Source organism: Mus musculus, chromosome 7 (assembly GCF_000001635.26).
Source record: "Mus musculus strain C57BL/6J chromosome 7, GRCm38.p6 C57BL/6J".
Taxonomy (NCBI): domain Eukaryota; kingdom Metazoa; phylum Chordata; class Mammalia; order Rodentia; family Muridae; genus Mus; species Mus musculus.
Genome location: NC_000073.6, coordinates 19,807,411 through 19,826,385, shown reverse-complemented (window position 1 = coordinate 19,826,385; position 18,975 = coordinate 19,807,411). Strand labels below are relative to the sequence as shown.

Below are 18,975 nucleotides of genomic sequence, written 5' to 3'. Positions count from 1 at the left end.
CCTTAAATTTTACCTCCTTCCTTAGGCCCTAATCTCTTCCTTTAGACACTGTCTGTTCCCCATAGACCCTTCTCCCCAGGCCCTTCCGTTCCCCCTCCATTCTCACACAGGAGACCCTCAACACCATCTCTCTCAGCACCTTTCAACACTGCCGAGTCTAGCACATAACATTTTTTTTTTTTTTTGGTTTTTTTGAGACAGGGTTTCTCTGTGTAGCCCTGGCTGTCCTGGAACTCACTCTGTAGACCAGGCTGGCCTGGAACTCAGAAATCCGCCTGTCTCTGCCTCCCGAGTGCTGGGATTAAAGGCGTGGGCCACCACGCCCGGCGCACATAACATTTTATACCACCTGCTCTAGTCACGTAAGGGCCAAGCCACTGCCCTGCCTGTCCCAAGGTGGCAGGCAGTGTGAGAGTCACCCCTACACCCTGCCTGCCCCCTGCCTCAGCTTTCCTGTCTGAACTGTGCTCAGAGCTCTCCACCTTTCCTTTGGATTCGAAGGACCCAGAGGAGTGGGCTATCAGATGTTGACTCCTTACCCTGCCCTGACTGCATCCCTCTCATGCTGGCGGGCAGAGGTGACATTGCCTACTGTCCAGAACAGAGTCTCAAGAGAGAAGATGGGGGCTGATGAGATGGCTCAGTGGGTAAGAGCACCCGACTGCTCTTCCAAAGGTCCGGAGTTCAAATCCCAGCAACCACATGGTGGCTCACAACCATCTGTAACAAGATCTGACGCCCTCTTCTGGAGTGTCTGAAGACAACTACAGTGTACTTACATATAATAAATAAATAAATCTTAAAAAAAAGAGAGAGAGAGAGAGAGAGAAGTGGATGACTGAGTTCACAGAGAAGGTCACTGAGGTCGCTGGGGACAGGAGCCCAGGGGTCTGGTGTGACAGGAAAGAGCACTGTCATTGAGCTGTACCCCAGCGCTATCATGTTAGGCATAGAAGACTTTTATTCACTCAGTGTGTGTTTGTGTGTGCACACGGGGCAGGACATATGGAGAACAGAGGACACCAGTGGGAGTCGTTTGTCTCCTCCAACCCAAGACTGAACCCAAGTCATTTTGCTTGGTGACTAGCACCTTTATCTGATAAGCCACCTCACTGGCCACTTCTTCATTTTGGGGGCCATGTAGCCCAGGCTAGCTTCAAACTTTTTCTGTAAGTAGCTAAGGCTAGGCTTTGTCCTAGCCTTCACCTCCATGGTGTTGGAATACTGAGCCTGCACTATCCAGGCTGCATTTTTGTTTTTGTTTTATTTTTTACTCTTATTATTGAAATAGAGTCTCCACAAGTTGCCCAGTTAGCCTTCAGCTCACTCTGTAGCCCAGGCTAGTTGCAACCTTTCTATACTCTTTCCTTAGCTCCTGAGTACCTCAAATATGCAACTCCCCAGGTGGCTTGGAGGTGAGATTTGAACACAGATCTCTTCAAATCAGTAGCCGCTCCCCTGATTCACCTTAATGGAACACTATGGGGTGGGGTGGGGGGTGAGGCAGCCGGAGAGACAAAAGGCAATGGGAAGTGGTAAGGTCGCCTGGCACTTCGAATCCCACAAACCAGGTTAACCATCCACCTGGGTGCGGCCTCAGCCGGCCAAAGTCCCTTCACAACTCCACACCCACTTACACGGTCCCAGAGAAGCACCACGGAGGGCACAGGGACAAAAAGGGACAGAAAAATGGAGGTGGTGACTCTCACCTGTAATTTCAGCACAGAGGCAGAGGCAAGAAGATCGCCCCTAGTTCGTGGCCAGCCTGGGCTAAAGAGAGTCTCCTTGCCTGGAAAAAAAAAAGGAGTCAGGGAACAGAATGCAGGGCCAGGTTTGTAGAGACACATGAACATCCAGAGAAAGAACCAGAGAACCCTGAGAATCCTCTGAGCAGGTTTGCCATGCGGTGCTATTCCCCTGCCTCTCTAAGTCTACAAAGCCGCCCCGCCCCCCTCCGCCTCCCTGTGACTCAGTGACCTGGACTCAACCCCAGTGTGTGCTCCACCTCCCGGGATGTCCGGGAAAGCCCCGAGCTGCTGCCCCGCCCCGGGGCGGACCCGGAGGAGGCGGAGCCTCTGCCCCGCCTCCCCGGCTCCAGCGGGTTTGAGTCAGGGCCCCAACCAGCCCGGCCTGTTCCCCACCAGCCAGCCCCTCCTTGGGGTGGGAAGGGAAGTGGGGAAAGCTGAGGGAGTCAACCTACACCCCCCAACCCCCACAGTTGTCTGGCCTTGAGCCCTAAGTGAGGCCTGCTGGTCCAAACTCTTAACTCTCCCTATCTACACTTGCATCTCTCAGGATCTGTCTCCAAATCTCCTCTCTCTCTCTGCATCTGGGATTCATTGGCGTTTCGTTCTTTGAGGCCTCTGGCTGGGTGCAGGGACCTGGCAAGGAGACACATTCAGAGCTCTCCTGCACCCCTAGCTATCCTGTGCCCTGCGAGTTAGGAGGCATGAGGAAGGCAGAGGGTGGCTACTTTCTGCCAAGAACCAGTCTCTGCCTTGGGCTGGGCTTTTCTCTCGCACAAAGAGTGAGTCTGGGCTCACCCTGATGGTGCAGACCTGCATCCCACCTCAGACAGGAAGATTCAGGTTCTAAGCCATCCTGGGCTACAGAACAAAGGCAAAGCCAGTCCGAACAGCTTAGTCTTAAAACGGAACGCAAAGAGGGCTGGGAGATCGCTCAAGTGCACAAGCTCCTAGGCTCCAGCATTGCAAAAAGGAAACGGCTCAGAGGGAGAAGTGCATGGCCAAGGTCACCCAAGAGGAAGTAGGACTCAGGATTCAGACCCATGCCCTAGCAACCCTGTGGCCTCTAAGGACTTCAGAGTTGGCACTAAGGGAGATGGCTGAAAGAGTCAGAAATACTAAAGGAAAGATGGGACCAGTGGGAGGGGAAGGTGCTCACAAAAGTAGAAGCGATCGCCAGACACAGCCAAGAGATTCAGAGATGGGGGATTTGGGGGAGGGGCTTAGAAGTATGGATCCCTAGCACGCAGGAGCCTCCCCCCCCCCCCACCAGCCAACAGAAACGTTTGCCGGTTATGGTGTCCCAGGCGAGATGGGAGGTAGAGGAGGGAGGATCAGGAGTTCAAGGTCATCTTCCGCTACACAGCAAATTTAAGGCTAGCCTTCGATCCATGGTCCAAGAAAAAAAGAAAGGAAGGAAGGAAGGAAGGCAGGCTGGCTGGCTGGAAAGATAGATAGATAGATAGATAGATAGATAGATAGATAGATAGATAGATAGATAGATAGACAGACAGACAAATAGATCAAGGCACAGTAGTGCAAGTGTCATTTCAGCACTCAGGAGGTTGAAACAGGAGGAACAGAAGTTCAAGACCACCCTCTACTACATAGTGAGTTCGAGACTAGCCTGGGCTACAGGAGCTCCAGTCTAACAAAGCGAGAGACAGACAGAAGATGTGAGAATCTCAAGGACTCAGACCCAGACAGAGCTCCCGGCCAGAGGCACAATGAGCAGAGTGGCGGGTGGGGACCAGGAGCTCCGCCTCCGAGACGCGGGTCCAGGAAACCCCTGGGGCGGACGGGTGGCCCCGGGGGCCCGGGGGCGGGGAGGCGGGAGGCGGGCGCCGCCCCGACTGACAAAAGTCCCTTCAGTTCAGTCGGCGGCAGGGGAAGTCCCGCTGCCCGGCGAGACCGCCTTCCCGTGCCGAGCTCGCCGCACGCCCCGGCGTCTCCGGGCGGCCCGATGCCCCGATGCCCCGCGGGGGCCATGGACGAGGGGCCCGTGGACCTGCGCACCCGGCCCAAGGGCACCCCGGGCGCCGCGCTGCCACTCCGCAAACGCCCGCTGCGCCCCGCGTCCCCAGAGCCCGCAACCACGCGCAGCCCCGCTGGACCCCTGGACGCCCTGCGCAGCGGCTGCGACGTCCCGGTTGTCCCTGGGCCCCCCCACTGTGTGGCCAGGCCGGAGGCCCTTTACTACCAGGGTGAGTGGCCTCCCCCATGAAAGTCAGGGCCGGGTGGGGGCCACCTAAGGTCAGCAGAACACAGGACACAAATAGTTGGGGTTCCTGGTAGCTGGGACTCCAGGGTGCAAGTTGATGACCCAAAGACAGCTAGGAAAGAGGTTGAGAGGCCCTGGAGCTCAGCCATGGGCGTGCCAAGAAGTTCACCCAGGCAGGTGCCCAAGGGTCAAATGGCCTTGGGGAATGGGGGTCAGAAGACAGCGTCCAGTGTCGCAGATATGGGATCCCAAGACACTCCAGAGACGCAGAATATCTGGTTGGGAGAGACCAGATGTTCAGAACTATGAATAATCGTCACTCGGACCTTGGAAACTGGGGTTCTGGTAAGCAGATATGGGGAGATGAATAGAAATGGACCCAGGATCCAAGGAGGCTGATACGGTAGGTTAAAATCCTGGGAACCGAGGTCTTAGGGCGATAGTGACTGCATTCTGCAGGCTAGTTGTGAGCACTCACAAGTGTCCCTGGGTCAGGTGGCCCTAGGGGCAGGCTTGGGGACTGAGGGTTCTAAGAGAGGGAACACAAGGAATTTAGAAACTGAAGGGCTTCGGTCCAAGGAGAGGGATTCGGGGACCTGGGAAGGGGGGACTTTAGAAAGGGAACCCCAGAGCTGGTCAGACAGCAAGAAACCGGATACCTTTCTCTTCAACTTTTATATCCAGGAAGGGACATCCACCTGCAGTAGGCACATTACTATCTGCTAAATACCCCAGCGCTGCTGAGGTCTCTGGGCCCTCCAGGTTCTTCAGCTACTACCTATCATGCTCCAGCAGGAGGACACTATGTAACAAGAGACCTTCTCCATCTGATGAGAACCCTGCCCTCCATTTCCCCATCTGTGCAATGACCCTTCCCAACGTTGTCATCCAAAAGGGTTCTAAAGGACAAGTTTTCTGACAGCCCCAACTCCCCAGATCCCCTACACCCAGATATTAGCTTGTCATTTATTCCTTCAGCTAATTACTCACAGTGTAATCTTATAACTGAAGTCCCCTGCTGGGTGGTGACAGGGCTCTCTCTGCCCTTAAGGGTCCTTTCTGTAGATGGAGGTCAGACATTTGTGAGAGAAGAGATGTGATGTAGGAAGGAATAGGAATAAGGAATGAAGGTTAGGGTAAGGGATGGGGGCTAGAGGTGAGGGATGGGGGCTAGAGGTGAGGGGTGGGGGTTAGAGGTGAGGGGTGGGGACTAGAGGTGAGGGGTGGGGGTTAGAGGTGAGGGGTGGGGGCTAGAGGTGAGGGATGGAGGTTAGAGGTGAGGGATGGAGGGTGCAGGAGCAGGGAGGAGGGGCACGAACAAGAACATTATCTTGGGTGTTGAGGGCCAAGTCTGAGAAGCTAACAGAACCTGGGGTAGTCAACATGGTGCTGCATGCCTGTAATCCTAGCATTTGGGAAGCTGAGGCAGGAGGATCTTTTTGAGTTTGAGGCCAGTCTGGGCTCCATAGTGACACAACGTTTCAAAGAAGGGATGGGGGCCAAAGAGGTGGTTTAGTGGTTAAAAGCCTCTGGAGCTCTTGCAGAGGACTAGAGCTTGTTTCCAGCATCCACATCTTTCAGCTCACAGTTCTGAGAATGCAATGCCCTCTTCTGGCCTCTGAGAGGGTCAGGCAGGCATGTGGTACACACTCAGGCAAAACATTCATATGCATTAAAAAAGTGAATACAGCCTTAAAAAGTAGTGACTAAAAATAGATCTTTAAAAAGTGGGGGGGGGGGGGGTTGGGACAGGGAATATGGCTCAGCCATTAAAAGTATTCACTGTTTTTACAGTGGGCTTGAGTTCAGATCCCAGAACCCATGTTGTGAGGACTTACCACTGCTTGTTAACTCCAGTTTAAGAGGATCTGGCGCCCTCTAATGGCCTCTGTGGGCACACGCACAAATGTGGTACACAAAACATACACAGACACACACACACATACATAGAAACTTTGAAAATAAATCTCTATTTTTTAAAGAAAAAAAATCTAATAGTAGGTGAAGTGATACAGGACAGCACTGAGGAGATTCAGGCAGGAGGAATCAAGGGTTCTAGGTTATCCTCAGCTGTATTTGATGTTCAAGGTCAGCCTGGGCTACATAAGATTGAGAATGGGGAATCTGGGAGGATGCTAAGACCTGAAGAGAGAGACCCCCCTGGACGAAGGCCTGTGGGTTTGGCTTCACCCAGGTCTCCTCTTGTCTTGCTCTACCAGGACCTTTGATGCCCATTTACTCTACCCCGACGATGGCCCCCCACTTTCCGCTGCTGAACCTGCCTACTCACCCCTACTCCATGATATGCCCCATGGAACACCCCCTTTCAGCTGATATTGCCATGGCCACTCGGGTGGATGAGGATGGAGACACGTAAGTGACAGGGTCTGGGAGGAGCTCAGACCTCCAGGACAGGGGATATCAGGCTCTGCCACCACTGCCACTGCCACTGAGCAACACTCTCTGTCTCTGACACTTGGTTTCCTTTTACATACAATGGGCACTTAAGAGCACTCACTGGCTAAAACTGCTTTGGGGGGACAGTGACTTGTTTTCTTTTTGGTTGTGGGGGTGGGAAACTGAACCTTGTGCATGCTCCGTGCTTGTTCTAACAGGAAGCCACACCCCCACCCTCTCAGAATTTGTATCATAATCCAAATATGAAAACTATAAGATGGGCAGTGGTGGTGCACGCCTTTAATCCCAGCACTTGGGAGGCAAAGGCAGGCAGATTTCTGAGTTTCGAGTCCAGTCTGGTCTACAGAGTGAGTTCCAGGACAGCCAGGGCTAAACAGAGAAACCTGTCTCGAAAAACAAACAAACAAAAACTATATATCTTTATTTTCACTTCTTTTACTGTTATTTATATGGGTGCTTGTCCCTGTGAGCTTCTGTGCACTGTGTGTGTATCCCTGGTGCCTGAGGAGGCCAGAAGAAGCCATTGGGTCCCCCTGCCCCCAGAAATGGAGTTATAGATGCTGTAAGCTTCTATGGGTCCTCTGGAAGAGCACTCATTGCTCCTAACCACTGAGCCAGCTTTCTAGCCCCTATCCCATTTTTGAGTCAAGATCTCACTATGTGGCCCTAACTTGTCTGAAACTCATTCTGTAGGTCAGGCTAGCCTCAAACTCACGTAGATATGCCTTCATCTGCCTCCTGAGTGCTAGGATCAAAGGTGCGCGCTGCCACACCCAGCTCTGGGAACTGTTTTATCTGCTGATTTTGTGGAGGTGTCACACACACACATGTGAGAAGGGAGTCTGGTGTGTCGTACATCATGTGTCCAGTAAACTTCAGCTAGAGCGCCCTGTGCATACCCGTAAGCCTCGTTCTGGGGAGGCTAAGGGTAGAGACTGAAGAATTCATGAGTTCACAGCCAGCCTGGACTAGAAAAACAAAAGGAGGGGCTGGGGATGCAGCATAGTTGAGAGTGCTTGCTTGAGTAGCAGGCAGAGGAGGCCCAGGTTCCAGCCCAGCCCCGCAGAAGCCACCTGAGTGTTGTTTAGCATCATTGTTGTTCCTGTGTAGTGGGTGAGCTCACAGGGTCCGTGCACACTCGCATTCACAAACTTGAGGTAGGACTCACACAACAGGACGCTCCACTCTCCACGACTTACACACACATACACACACACTCACACATACACTCACACACTCTCACACACACATGCACACACACATACTCTCACACACACACATGCACACAGTCACACACACTCATACACTCTCTCACACACACTCACACACACACACACTTGGATAATTTCTCCTCTAGTCCACGTCATTCCTTCATGCTCATGGTGGATTTCCCAATTCTCTGATTTATTGCTTGGGTATCTGCTGAGCCAGGGGAGGGTTTAGGCCTGGGCGGAGCATAGAATGAACATTCCATGCAGTTGACTGCTGCTGCTCAGTCAAGGTGGGCGTGAACCTCAGCTGGCTGTTTCTTCCTCCTCTGTGCCTCAGTTTCCCTCTCTGTTAAAAACAGGAATCATAAGTATGCACCTTCTGGGAAGAGATTTTTAAAAAAAAAAAAATGCTTTGTTTTGTTGTGTAAAGGTCACATGTAGCCCAGGCTGGCCTGAAACGCACTACCTAGCCTAGGACAACTTTGATCCAGCTTCTATATCTCCCAATGCTGAGATCACAAACCTGTACCACCATGTCCAGCTTCTTCATTTAAATTGAGACAGGATCTCACTCTGTAGCCCAGATTGGCCTGGAACTCACCATGTAGCCCAGGCCAACTTATAACTCATAGCAATCCTTCTGCCTCAGTGTCCTGGATGCTGGGATTAGCATTTGGCTGAAATGACTTCTAAAGAACCCTCGTGTGAGAATTGGTTTGAGGGGTCTGGAAGCCCTAGCCAGAAATCAGTAGGCCCTTTGTGTAGAGAAAGGCTCAATAGCTGGCTTGATTGTTGTGGAGCCTCAGTTTCTGTTTGGAAACCAGGCCTGGTCATAGACCTTTCACAACCCTGTATACACAAGGTACACAGAACAGGGCTGGGCAAACAGTAAGCGCTCAATACTTGAGTAGGTACTGTTTGAACAGAGCCGCCCTGGGGAGGCTGTAGGCTCAAGAAGGAGAAAGTGTCCTTAAAGGGCTCAATCAACTCTATCTGCCTCCCACCCCAGGGGCTAAAAGCTGAGAGGGTTTAATTTGTATCTGTCCTCAGGGCTGAGCTGTCTGTGGTCTGGTAAGCAGAGTGCTGTCTCCAGTCCCAGCCCCTCCTCCCTCTCCCCCAACGCAAACACTTCTGCCTCAGCTGCCGCCTCGGGGAAATCCCTTCCCGCACAACTTGACCGCAGCCCAGCTGCTCAGCCTCCCCCACGTCAGCATCCTCCACTCCTCACAGCCTGCCCCTCCCGGTGCTCCCTCCAACCTTAACCCCTTCCGCTGGGGCTTACCGGAATGGGCAGCGGGCCTGGCCCCAGCTTGCCTGAGCCACGAGCCCCACTTCACACAGGCTGGAGGAGGGGAGGGGAAGGCAGCGAGGCTGGGCAGGGGACCTCAAGTCTAGATCCCAGAGATTCTGGTCGAGCCTTGACTGCGTGGAGGGCAGCAAGACTCAGAAAGAGCCAGCATTGTGTGGCTCCAGCTTATAATACTGCCAGCAAGCTCAGGAGGAAGGCTAGCCTGGGCTCCAGAGCAAGGCCATCCAGAACCCCCAGAGGTCAGGAATAGGAAACTGCAAATCTCTGCAAAGGGAGCGAGCGGGGTGTGTGCCTTAAGGTCTCGGGGCCGGAACTGGAGTATGGGATCCCTCCATCTTCAAGGGATATAGGGAAAGAAATGGGGTGTGTGTACCTGTAATTGCAGCACTAGGGAAACTGAGGCTGGAGGGTGGCGACCCAGTCTTAAAACAAAACGGGAGTGGTTCCATGCATTTTAAAGAAAAGTACAGAATTTCAAAACAGAATAGCAGGCTAAACCAGGGGTGGGGTGGTGGCTCAGGGGTCTTGGCCCTCACTTAATAGCCTCTATGCTCCCGAAAGCAAGCAAACTTTACAAACAGCCCGGACGCGCTGTAATAATGTGAAGCCGCCTGTGCCTGAGGACCTGAAATAAAGATTGGGGCGTTGTATTCCTGGGCCCTCCAAGGAACATAGGAGAGGGACCACTTGGGGTCCTAGTTGACTTACGACAATGTTTTTCTGAGATTCCAAGAAAGCCCTCGGTACGGATGCCAGGATAGGGGGACCAGAAACCAGCTGAAGGCTGGACCCAATGAAGCTGCCCCAGGCTTGAGGACTTGGGGTTCTGCCTCCCTTCTCCCCCATTGGAAGAGTGGAAGTTTGGATGCCAGGGGTTGACCGGGTAGATCCCCGACTGGCCAGGCTTCCCTCCCCCGGGAGCAGGAAGCCCAGCCCCGCCCCACAGACCTGTTACTGGAAGTCCGAGGGCTGGGCCGCCCCTCCCGTCCCCACTTCCTCCAGCCCCGCCCCACCCCCTGCGGCCCGCGCGTTTATGGGAACTGAAGCCTGGACGGTTTCTCTGAAATCATTCGCTCCCTCTGCCCTCGCTTAACCCCGCCCGCGCCGGGAGGGAGCCAAGCGGGTGACGCTTCTAAGGAGATGCTGCATCCCTCTTCAGAGAAGCCAAACGCGGAGGGACTCAGGGCCCGCCCCTCCCCCCAGCATTTTCTATTTCCATCTGCTTTCAACCATCGGGATTTAGACTCAGGAATTCGCCCACTGTAATCTGTTCCGGCCATAGGCGCTATTGTAGGAAGGAAAACCAAACTCAAGCAGGAGGTACTTTGTCCCGGGCCCTCCTAGGGACCGTTTGCATTTCTGGCAGTATGATCCACCCACCCCCTCACCCAAGCCTATTGGACCGCGACATTTCAGCACTTCCTCAGAATAATGTGGGGAGGTGATCTGTAGATTCTGAATGCTCACTGTACCTGTCTGCCTTGGCAAGAATCCGGTTAGTAAGAGGCAGCTGGCAGGTGAGAAAGTAGATGCTCCATTAATGAACTTGCAGTGTGTATGTGTGTGCGTGCGTGCGTATAGATTAGAATGAAGCCTAGAGCTTTGTATTTCCTAGCCTAGATTCTGCGCAGGGAATCTACCACTGAGCCACGCCCCCAGCCCCTCACTGGGGGATTCTAGGCAGGGGCTCTGCCACTAAGCCACACCCCCAGACCCTCTTGGGGGGGATTCTAGGAGGGGCTCTACCAGTAAGCCACACCCCCAGACCCTCACTGGGGGATTCTAGGCAGGGGCTGTACCACTGAGCCACACCCCCAGCCCCTCACTGAGGGATTCTAGGCAGGTGCTGTCATTGTACTGAATCTAAAGACTGTATTGTTTTTTGAGACAAGGTTTCTCTGCTGTCCTGGAACTCCTTCTGTAGACCAGGTTGGCCTTGGACTCAGAGATCCACCTGTCTCTGCCTCCCAAATTCTGGGATTAAAGATGCTATCACGGCCCTGCTCCAGAAGCATTGTTTTGTTAATAGAATCTCTCTACGTACCCCAAGCTAGCTTCAAGCTCCACATCCTCCTTTCAGATGTACAGCCACTGTGATTGGGTAGTAAAGAGACTAAATGAAGGTCATTCAGGGCTGATTGACAGTTCAATGGGTGGGTGTTCGGTGGGTCGTTATGCGTGTCTATGTAGTTAGAAGCTAACTAAGAGAGTAAACACAGAAGCCTGAATTGCATTGCTGCTCAAGTGTATAGATAGAGCTGGAACCACAGCACCTGCAGTGAAAAGCTGGGGATGAATCTCACCTCTGGAAGGGAAAGGCAGGAAGAGCCTGGAGACTCACTAGTCAGGGAGCTCCGTCCAATGAGAGATCCTGCCTCAAAAAATAGGGTGGAAGAGTGATGGGGGATCGTTTCTGATGTCAACACACATCTGTGAGCTCAAGTGTGCGCTCGCACAAGTGTAAAGACATGTGTGCACACAGATGTGCAAAGACACACACAGGGGGGAAACAGGGAAATCATGAAAACACTATGGTGGAGGGGTTGGTGAGATGGTTTAGAGAGCAGAGGATCTATCTGTATGCAAGCCTGACAACTTGAGTTTGATCCCCAATACCAACATGGTGGGGGAAGACAGAACTGACCTCTGACCTCCACACATGTTCTGTCGAAAAAAATGCACACACAGTAATTGCATACACACATGCTTGAACGGATAGCAAAGAAACAAAGCTAGGTATCAGTGGTGGACACATTTAATCCCAGTCCCCGTGTGGCAGAGGCAGGTGGATCTGAGTTCAAGGCCAGCCTGGTCTCTGGAGCGAGTTCCATGCTATCGGTCAAACCAAGATCTGGTTTTAGCAGAAATAAATAAAAGTTTAAAAGTAGAGTGGAGAGCTTGAGGGAAGACAGTGACACACACAGGACACATGCTCACGTGTGCACCACACTCACAAATATGAAAAACAAAGGCCAGGAGGCATGAGAGCATGCGGCCAGCCTGTCTCCCCCTGTCCCCACGTACATATGTGATCCTTCTGTTTGCCCTCAGCTGGGAATGGTTATTCTAGTCTGGGATCCCTGGAAAGAGAGCAGGTGCTTTAGTGGGGATGTCGCTGAGGGATCTGAAGAGGGCTTCAGGTGCCCCACAGGAAATGGTGGAGCAATGTGGCCTCCCTAGATGAGGGATTGGGAAATTGGAACAGTGATCACCTCTAGGCATCATTGGGTGAGTAGCTCTCTCCAGTAAAGATAACTGCCATGCTGTATGTAAAGGAAGGCCTCAAGGAGCTGGGGTGTGGATCCTTCACGCTATAAGGACATTCTAAACTGCCAAACCCAGCTCCAGAGCCATGACCCACTTCCCACATGGTTCCTTCCTCCTTATTTTATTCTTCTGAGATAGCTCTCACTCCGCAGCCCTGTCTGGTTGGAGCTCACTAGGTAGGCCAGGGCAGTGTCAAACACAGAGAACCTCCTTCCTCTGCCTCAGGACAGCTAGGTTTAAAAGTGTGAGTCACCAGGTGGGCAGTGGTGTCACATGACTTTAATCCCAGGCAGAGGCAGGTGGCTGTCTGTGAGTTCAAGGCTAGCCAGGCCTCACTGAGAAACCCTGTCTGGAAAAACAAACAGCATGGGACCCACCATACCTGGCCCTTCCACAGACAGCCCTGGAAGGCTGAACCTGATATGAGGCAGAGACCTGACCACGAGTTTGCATGCCTCACTTCACAGATAAGGAAGCTATGGCCCCGGGGAGGCTGGGGAAGTAGTCACGAAGCACTCAGGGTGACATATGGGATAGATACCTGTCATCAGCACATAGTCACAGCACACTTGTTCTCTGTCAGAGCCTCCTAAGCTCTGGACAGGGAACGGCATCTGCCCAGTGGGGCCGACATTATTTTGATGGGGAGATTCAGGAAGAAAATGGTGACAAACTTGACAATGAACCACAGAGCAACCTGGAAGCAACTATGGTAGACGAAAGGAGAAGGCATGTGGGTCTGCCATAGTACCTCAGCAGAGGCAGGGATGAGGGTGGTAAGCCCTATAGATATCTAAGGAACCTGTTCCGGGCACACTGAAGAACCTACAAAAAGGTCCCAGGAAGTAAGTGTGGCTGGTATGTCTTAGGTGCAAGGAGGCCAATGTGTTCAGAGCAGAAGGAAGAGAGAGTGTGGAGAGATGCTGTCAAAGGAAATGGAAGAGGAAGACAAGATGACTTAGCCTTGCAAGGCGGAGGCAGGAGAATTGACAATTTGAAGCCACTCTGAGCTACATACGTAGACCCACACTCACTCACACTTGTGATGTCAAGCCTGTAATCAGGAGACAGGAGGATTATCACAGAGTTGAGGACAGCCTGGGACATTGAGTGAGATCAGGGACAGCCTGTGTTATATACTAAAATCCTGTCAGGAAAAAAAAATCCTGTGAAAACTAGGGCGTGGCTCAGTGGTAGAGCTTTTGCCTAGAATCCCCCAATGAAGGGCTGGGGGCGTGGCTCAGTGGTACAGCCCCTGCCTAGAATCCCCCAGGGAAGGGCTGGGGGGTGTGGCTCAGTGCTAGAGCTCCTGCCTAGAATCCCCCAGTGAGGGGCTGGGGGCGTGGCTCAGTGCTAGAGCCCCTGCTTAGCCAGTAGAAGGGTTTTGTTCCTAGCACCACTGAAACCAAACACTATCCAGTTTTTTACTAACTCACATGGGACCTGTGATCAAGTTAGCAGTTGGAGGAAGATGTATCTGAAAATGTTCCTCTGGCTTTGATGTGACAGTCTGACAGGGCAAATAGAAGCCAGAGAGCTCAGGGGCTGGGAGGCAGGAGTTGGGGGGCTGTAATTAATGTCCAAGAAAGCGAATTTGGGCTGTTCCCAGGTGGTTAAAAATGACCAAAAGCACCCCACCATGACTTTCAACAATCCAGTGACCAGCCCCTAATCCCAGCGACTGTCCCATCGTCCCCTCAGGCCTCTCCACATCGCTGTGGTCCAGAATAACATAGCCGCTGTCTACCGAATACTCAGCCTTTTCAAGCTTGGGAGCCGCGAAGTAGACGTCCATAACAACCTGCGGCAGGTGAGGTGGCCGGGAGTTGGGCACCGCGAAGGAGGGGTCCCCAGAGGAAGGATGCAGGGGAGCCAGCATCCACATCCTGGGACAAGAGGGCAGTGGAGCTGGGCATGGTGGCATACAGCTGTCATTCAGCATTTGGGAGACTAAACATGAACTGAACGTGAGCAATGGAGAGCTTGCCTGAGCTATACTACAGCAAAATGGTGTCTAAAAACAAACAAAAACAACCTGTGGGGGCAGTGAGATGACTCAACCGGTAAAGGTGCTTGCCGCCAAGCTTGGTGACCTGAGTTCGAAACTCACTACAACTTATCCCTCAACCTCCACAAGTGTACTATGGCACACACGTGCTCACACACCCATATAAAGTAAATAAATGTTTAAAATCGAAGCAAACAAAACCAAAACCAGCGTGGCAGCTCACTCCTTTGGTCTCAGGAATTTGAAGTCATCCATCCTATCTACATAGCAAGTCTGAAGTCATCATGGGCTACTTGACATCCTATCTCCCAACATTTCCCCCCATCCAAAAACAGAAAAGAAAAAGAAGCTTTATTGAAGTTAGACTTTTGGGTTCTGAGGAAGACGAAAGAGTCTCTGACTCTCTTGAATCGGGAGAGGTGTCGCGTAGGCTTCTATCCCTAGATTCAAAAAGCCTGAGGTGAGAGCACAGCTTTACTCTGATCCCTCACTGTCACTATTCCCCAGACCCCGCTCCACCTGGCTGTCATCACCACATTACCAGACATGGTCCGGCTCTTGGTGACAGCTGGTGCCAGCCCCATGGCCCTGGATCGTCACGGCCAGACTGCAATTCACCTGGCATGCGAGCACCGCAGCCCCAGCTGCCTGCAGGCCCTGCTGGACAGCGCAACCTCAGGCTCCGTGGACCTGGAGGTTCGCAATTATGAAGGTGAGTCCCCAGAGGGGACAAGGTGAGGTTGACACCATTCAAGCCCAAGCCGGGGTTTGACTGACTGTGGCTTCCCCTTCTTCAAGGGCTCACTGCCCTGCACGTGGCCGTGAACACCGGGTGCCAGGAGGCTGTTCTGCTGCTCCTGGAGCGTGGCGCGGACATCGATGCAGTGGTGAGCCAACCAGGCAGCCGGCGAGGGGCGTGGTCTGGCGCGTGGAGGTGTGGCTCAGGAGGCGGAGCTAGCGAAGGGCGCCAGGGTGGCAGAAATGTTCACGTAGTTAAGGCGCTGGAGGCTGGACCAGAGGGAGGGATGCTCAGAGCCTTCAGAGAGAGACTGAAACACCTGTCCTCTCGCAGGATATCAAGAGCGGCCGCTCCCCACTCATCCACGCCGTGGAGAACAACAGCCTGAACATGGTGCAACTCCTGCTGCTGGTTAGTACCCATCTTTGGCTTCTTCCATGTCTGGCGCCAATCCATCTTGTCACTTCTACTCCTGGCATGGACCCCATTTTCCAATTCAAACCCTGGTTGCTGTTCTGCCTCTGACTCGGATTCTTCTCTTCAGTATCTCATTTGCAACTCCAAGTTTGTTTGTTTGTGAAAGGGTCTTACTCTATAGAGTTGACTAGCGTGCAATCCAACTCGCTTCATAGCCCAGGCTGGCCTCTAACTCAGAGATCCACCTGCCTCTGCCTCTGCCTCCCAAGTACTGGGCTTAACAGTGTGCACCACCACCACCCAGCTTTCTTTTTTGATTATACGTGGGTGTTTTGCCTGCATATAAGTCTGTGCACCCGGTACCTCCAGTGTCCTCTGAGGCCAAAAGAGAGCATCAGAGTCCCTAGAACTGGAATCACAAACGTTTGTAAGCTGCCATGTGAATGCTGGAATTCAAACGCCGTTTTTCTGGAAGACCAACCAGTGCTCTTAACCAATGAGCCATCTCTTTATCCCTCAAGACTTTTTTTTTTAATTTGGGGGGCTTTGGGGGATGTTTCGTTTTGTTTTTGAGATAGAGTCCCACTACAGAGCCCTGGCTGTCCCATAACTCATTATGTAGACCAGGCTAGCCTTTAACTCAGAGATCTTCCTGCCTCTGCTTCCCAAGTGTTTGGGATTGAAGGGGTATGCCACCATACCTGGACTGTTTTAAAAATCAGATTTGGTTGGCTATATTGTGGAGGTCAGAGGGCAGTGTGTGGGCATCAGAAGTCCTCTCCTTCCATCATGTGAGCCCTGGGGATGGAGCTCAGGTCAGTCCTGACAGCAGGCCCCTTTACCTGATGAGCCATCTATCAGCACGCATGGCTGGTTTTCAAGTCTTTTATTTCACTTCCTGGGATGCCAATTTGTCCATTCCTGTTGCCCTGCCAGCCTAGGCTTCGCTTTGGGATGCCATACTAACCCTGCCTCTGTCTTTCACCATGTCCTCTGTCCTTCTGCCCTAATTCCATCTATACCATCTGGAGTCACAGACCTTTTCCTCCCTTGCATAACTGGACCACAGTCTCTCCTAGAGACTAGGAGAGGGCCGATTTCTCCTAGCTTCCCTCCTTGGAGTCCCATGTAGCCAAGGCATTTCAACACACTTTTTAGCTCAGGTTAACCTTGACCTCCTGATCTTCATGCATTCACTCTCCAAGTGCTAGGATTACAGACCTACGTCATTTTTGACACAGCCCCATGTCCAGAATCATTTCAGGTTCTAGCTGTCGGAATGAGCCCTAGTTGTGATCACCTGTCCGTCCCCTTCACCTAGCTGACGCCAGGCCAAGCGAGGCCATTGGCCCACGTGACTCTTGACTCGAATTTCTCCGTCCCACAGCACGGCGCCAACGTGAACGCTCAGATGTATTCTGGCAGCTCGGCTCTGCATTCTGCGTCTGGCCGCGGGCTTCTGCCTCTGGTGCGCACGCTGGTGCGCAGCGGGGCTGACAGCGGCCTCAAGAACTGTCACAATGACACACCTCTCATGGTGGCGCGCAGCCGCAGGGTGAGAGCACTGGGCCCGGCCCCGGATGTACGCAGGCCTGGGGAGGGTCAGTGAGCTTAGGCCGGCAAGGTAACAAAAGTGCCCGGAAGGGAGGCTGTGAGGAGAAACTGAGTCACAAAGCAAAGGAAGTGTCTACACATCCTCACCGGGACACTTTGGTCGAGGGAGGGAAGAAAGGGGAAGAAAGAATGAATAAAGGTCGCAATGGCCTTGGGGTGACCTTCATTTTCCCACAGGTCATTGATATCTTAAGGGGGAAGGCCTCTCGGGCTGCTTCAGGGTCACAGCCTGAGCCATCCCCAGACCAAAGTGCCACCAACTCCCCCGAGAGCAGCAGTCGTCTCAGCTCCAATGGTGAGAGTCTGCAACTGGGAGCCTTGGGGACCCTAGAGCAGCTCAGCAGGCTTCTCCCTGCCCTAACCCTGGTCTCCCTCCACAGGCCTCCAGTCCTCGCCAAGCTCCTCACCCTCGCTGTCTCCCCCGAAAGATGCTCCTGGCTTCCCCGCGACTCCCCAAAACTTTTTCCTTCCCACAACATCTACACCTGCCTTCCTGCCCTTCCCAGGAGTCCTCCGAGGCCCTGGCCGGCCCGTACCCCCTTCCCCAGCTCCAGGAAGCAGCTGAGACGGATGGGGGGGCAGACCCGGACTCATGAGGAGGGGCCTCCCTGCCCTGTGGGGACCACTCTTCTGGAAACTGTGAGGACCTTGTTCTGCTTCCCCCCGCCCAATCCTCGGGACCAGGTTTTGCACCAAGGCACATGCACATACTACTGAGCACAGATCCTCCCAATCGCGCCCCTTGCCCAGGACTCTCAGCCCCCACTTAATCTCAGGCACCCAGGTTCCCTGTCTGGAATCCACCAGATACTCAATTCTTTGAGTGGAGGAACCAAAGGACAGCCAGCCTCTCCTCTGCCACCCTCCACCCTGAGGGACCCAGAGAAACAGAGGGGTCTGGGAGGGCATTGATCACAGTGTAAATTATTAGGTTTGGGTCAGATTTCTTTTGTAATAAACTATTTTTGTATCATATCCCTTGCTTTCCATCTGTTGTAACCAAGTGTGGCACCAGGTGCTTGTGGGTGCCGACCTGCCTGCCCACTGAGTGACTCTGAATCACATTCTGCTGGGGCAAAGGGTCTAGGGCTGGTAACGGCTTTGGTGGTGATGTGAACTAGTAGGACATTGTGACAGCTTCCTCAGAGATGCTATATGGTTCCAGAATGTTCTGGCTGTGGATATTTCTGAGGGACTCTGCAATTTGTGTGTCACCACGGTATTTGGATTTAAAGAAGCATTTGTGTGTGTGTGTGTGTGTGTGTGTGTGTGTGTGTGTGTGTGTATTTATATCATTCATATATGTGATATATGACTATATATATGATTACAATATATACTTATGTTATATGACATATATAATGGATAGTTTGATATAATATATATTTACATCACATATTACAAGCATAATAGATACTTATATATATAATATGCAATATTAGTATATATTGTATATTAAATGTATTATGTAATATAATATATTATACAGTTATAATATACTTATATATAAGTATATCTAGTATACTTATATATAAGTATATCTAATATACTTATAATTATAATTGTTTTTATAGATAATTATATATCTTATTAATATATTATATAATATATAGTATCATATATGTTAATATTATATGTTTATGATATTTTTAAATATTACCTAATATATAAGTATAATATTTAAATTATAATTACTTACAACTATATATATACCATATAAGTATATTATATAGCTATATAAAGTCTAACATACAATATTATATACAAATTATAAAAACATAATAAATATATAATATATACATATATTAATATATAATGTGTATACACATATACATATGGAGGTCAGAGGACAACTTTTAGCAATCAGGTCTCCTTCCATCCTGTGGGCTCTGGGAACTGAACTCTGGGCCTTAGGCTTGGCAGCACATGTCATCACCTACAGAACCATCTCCAGTCAGCCCCAGTTTTGTTTTTTGTTTTAATTTTGTTAAGTTTTGGTGATTTTGAGACAGAGTCTCATGTAGCA

The 18,975-nt window shown here is 51.7% G+C and overlaps 1 protein-coding gene and 1 long non-coding RNA gene across 3 annotated transcripts; one reads left to right on the top strand and one right to left on the bottom strand.

Annotated features, from left to right (window-relative positions):
• Positions 1-3,561: 3,561 nt before the first annotated feature.
• On the top strand, positions 3,562-17,924 carry Bcl3 (B cell leukemia/lymphoma 3). Of its 2 annotated transcripts, none has more exons than XM_006539487.4 (9): positions 3,562-3,949; positions 6,186-6,339; positions 13,873-13,981; positions 14,687-14,891; positions 14,978-15,066; positions 15,252-15,329; positions 16,723-16,890; positions 17,127-17,244; positions 17,456-17,924. In XM_006539487.4, the coding sequence occupies exons 1-9, from the start codon at positions 3,709-3,711 to the stop codon at positions 17,512-17,514; spliced, it is 1,221 nt and encodes a 406-aa protein (XP_006539550.1). In that variant the 5' UTR covers positions 3,562-3,708; the 3' UTR covers positions 17,515-17,924. The 2 variants fall into 2 exon arrangements, with proteins under 2 accessions (XP_006539550.1, NP_291079.2); NM_033601.3 differs by having other exon boundaries at positions 3,631-3,949; positions 17,330-17,924.
• On the bottom strand, positions 7,768-9,801 carry Gm16174 (predicted gene 16174). The gene is made up of 2 exons (NR_166534.1): positions 9,613-9,801; positions 7,768-7,941 (listed from the first exon to the last, which is right to left on the bottom strand). It is a non-coding gene; the product is annotated as a predicted gene 16174 (long non-coding RNA).
• Positions 17,925-18,975: the final 1,051 nt, after the last annotated feature.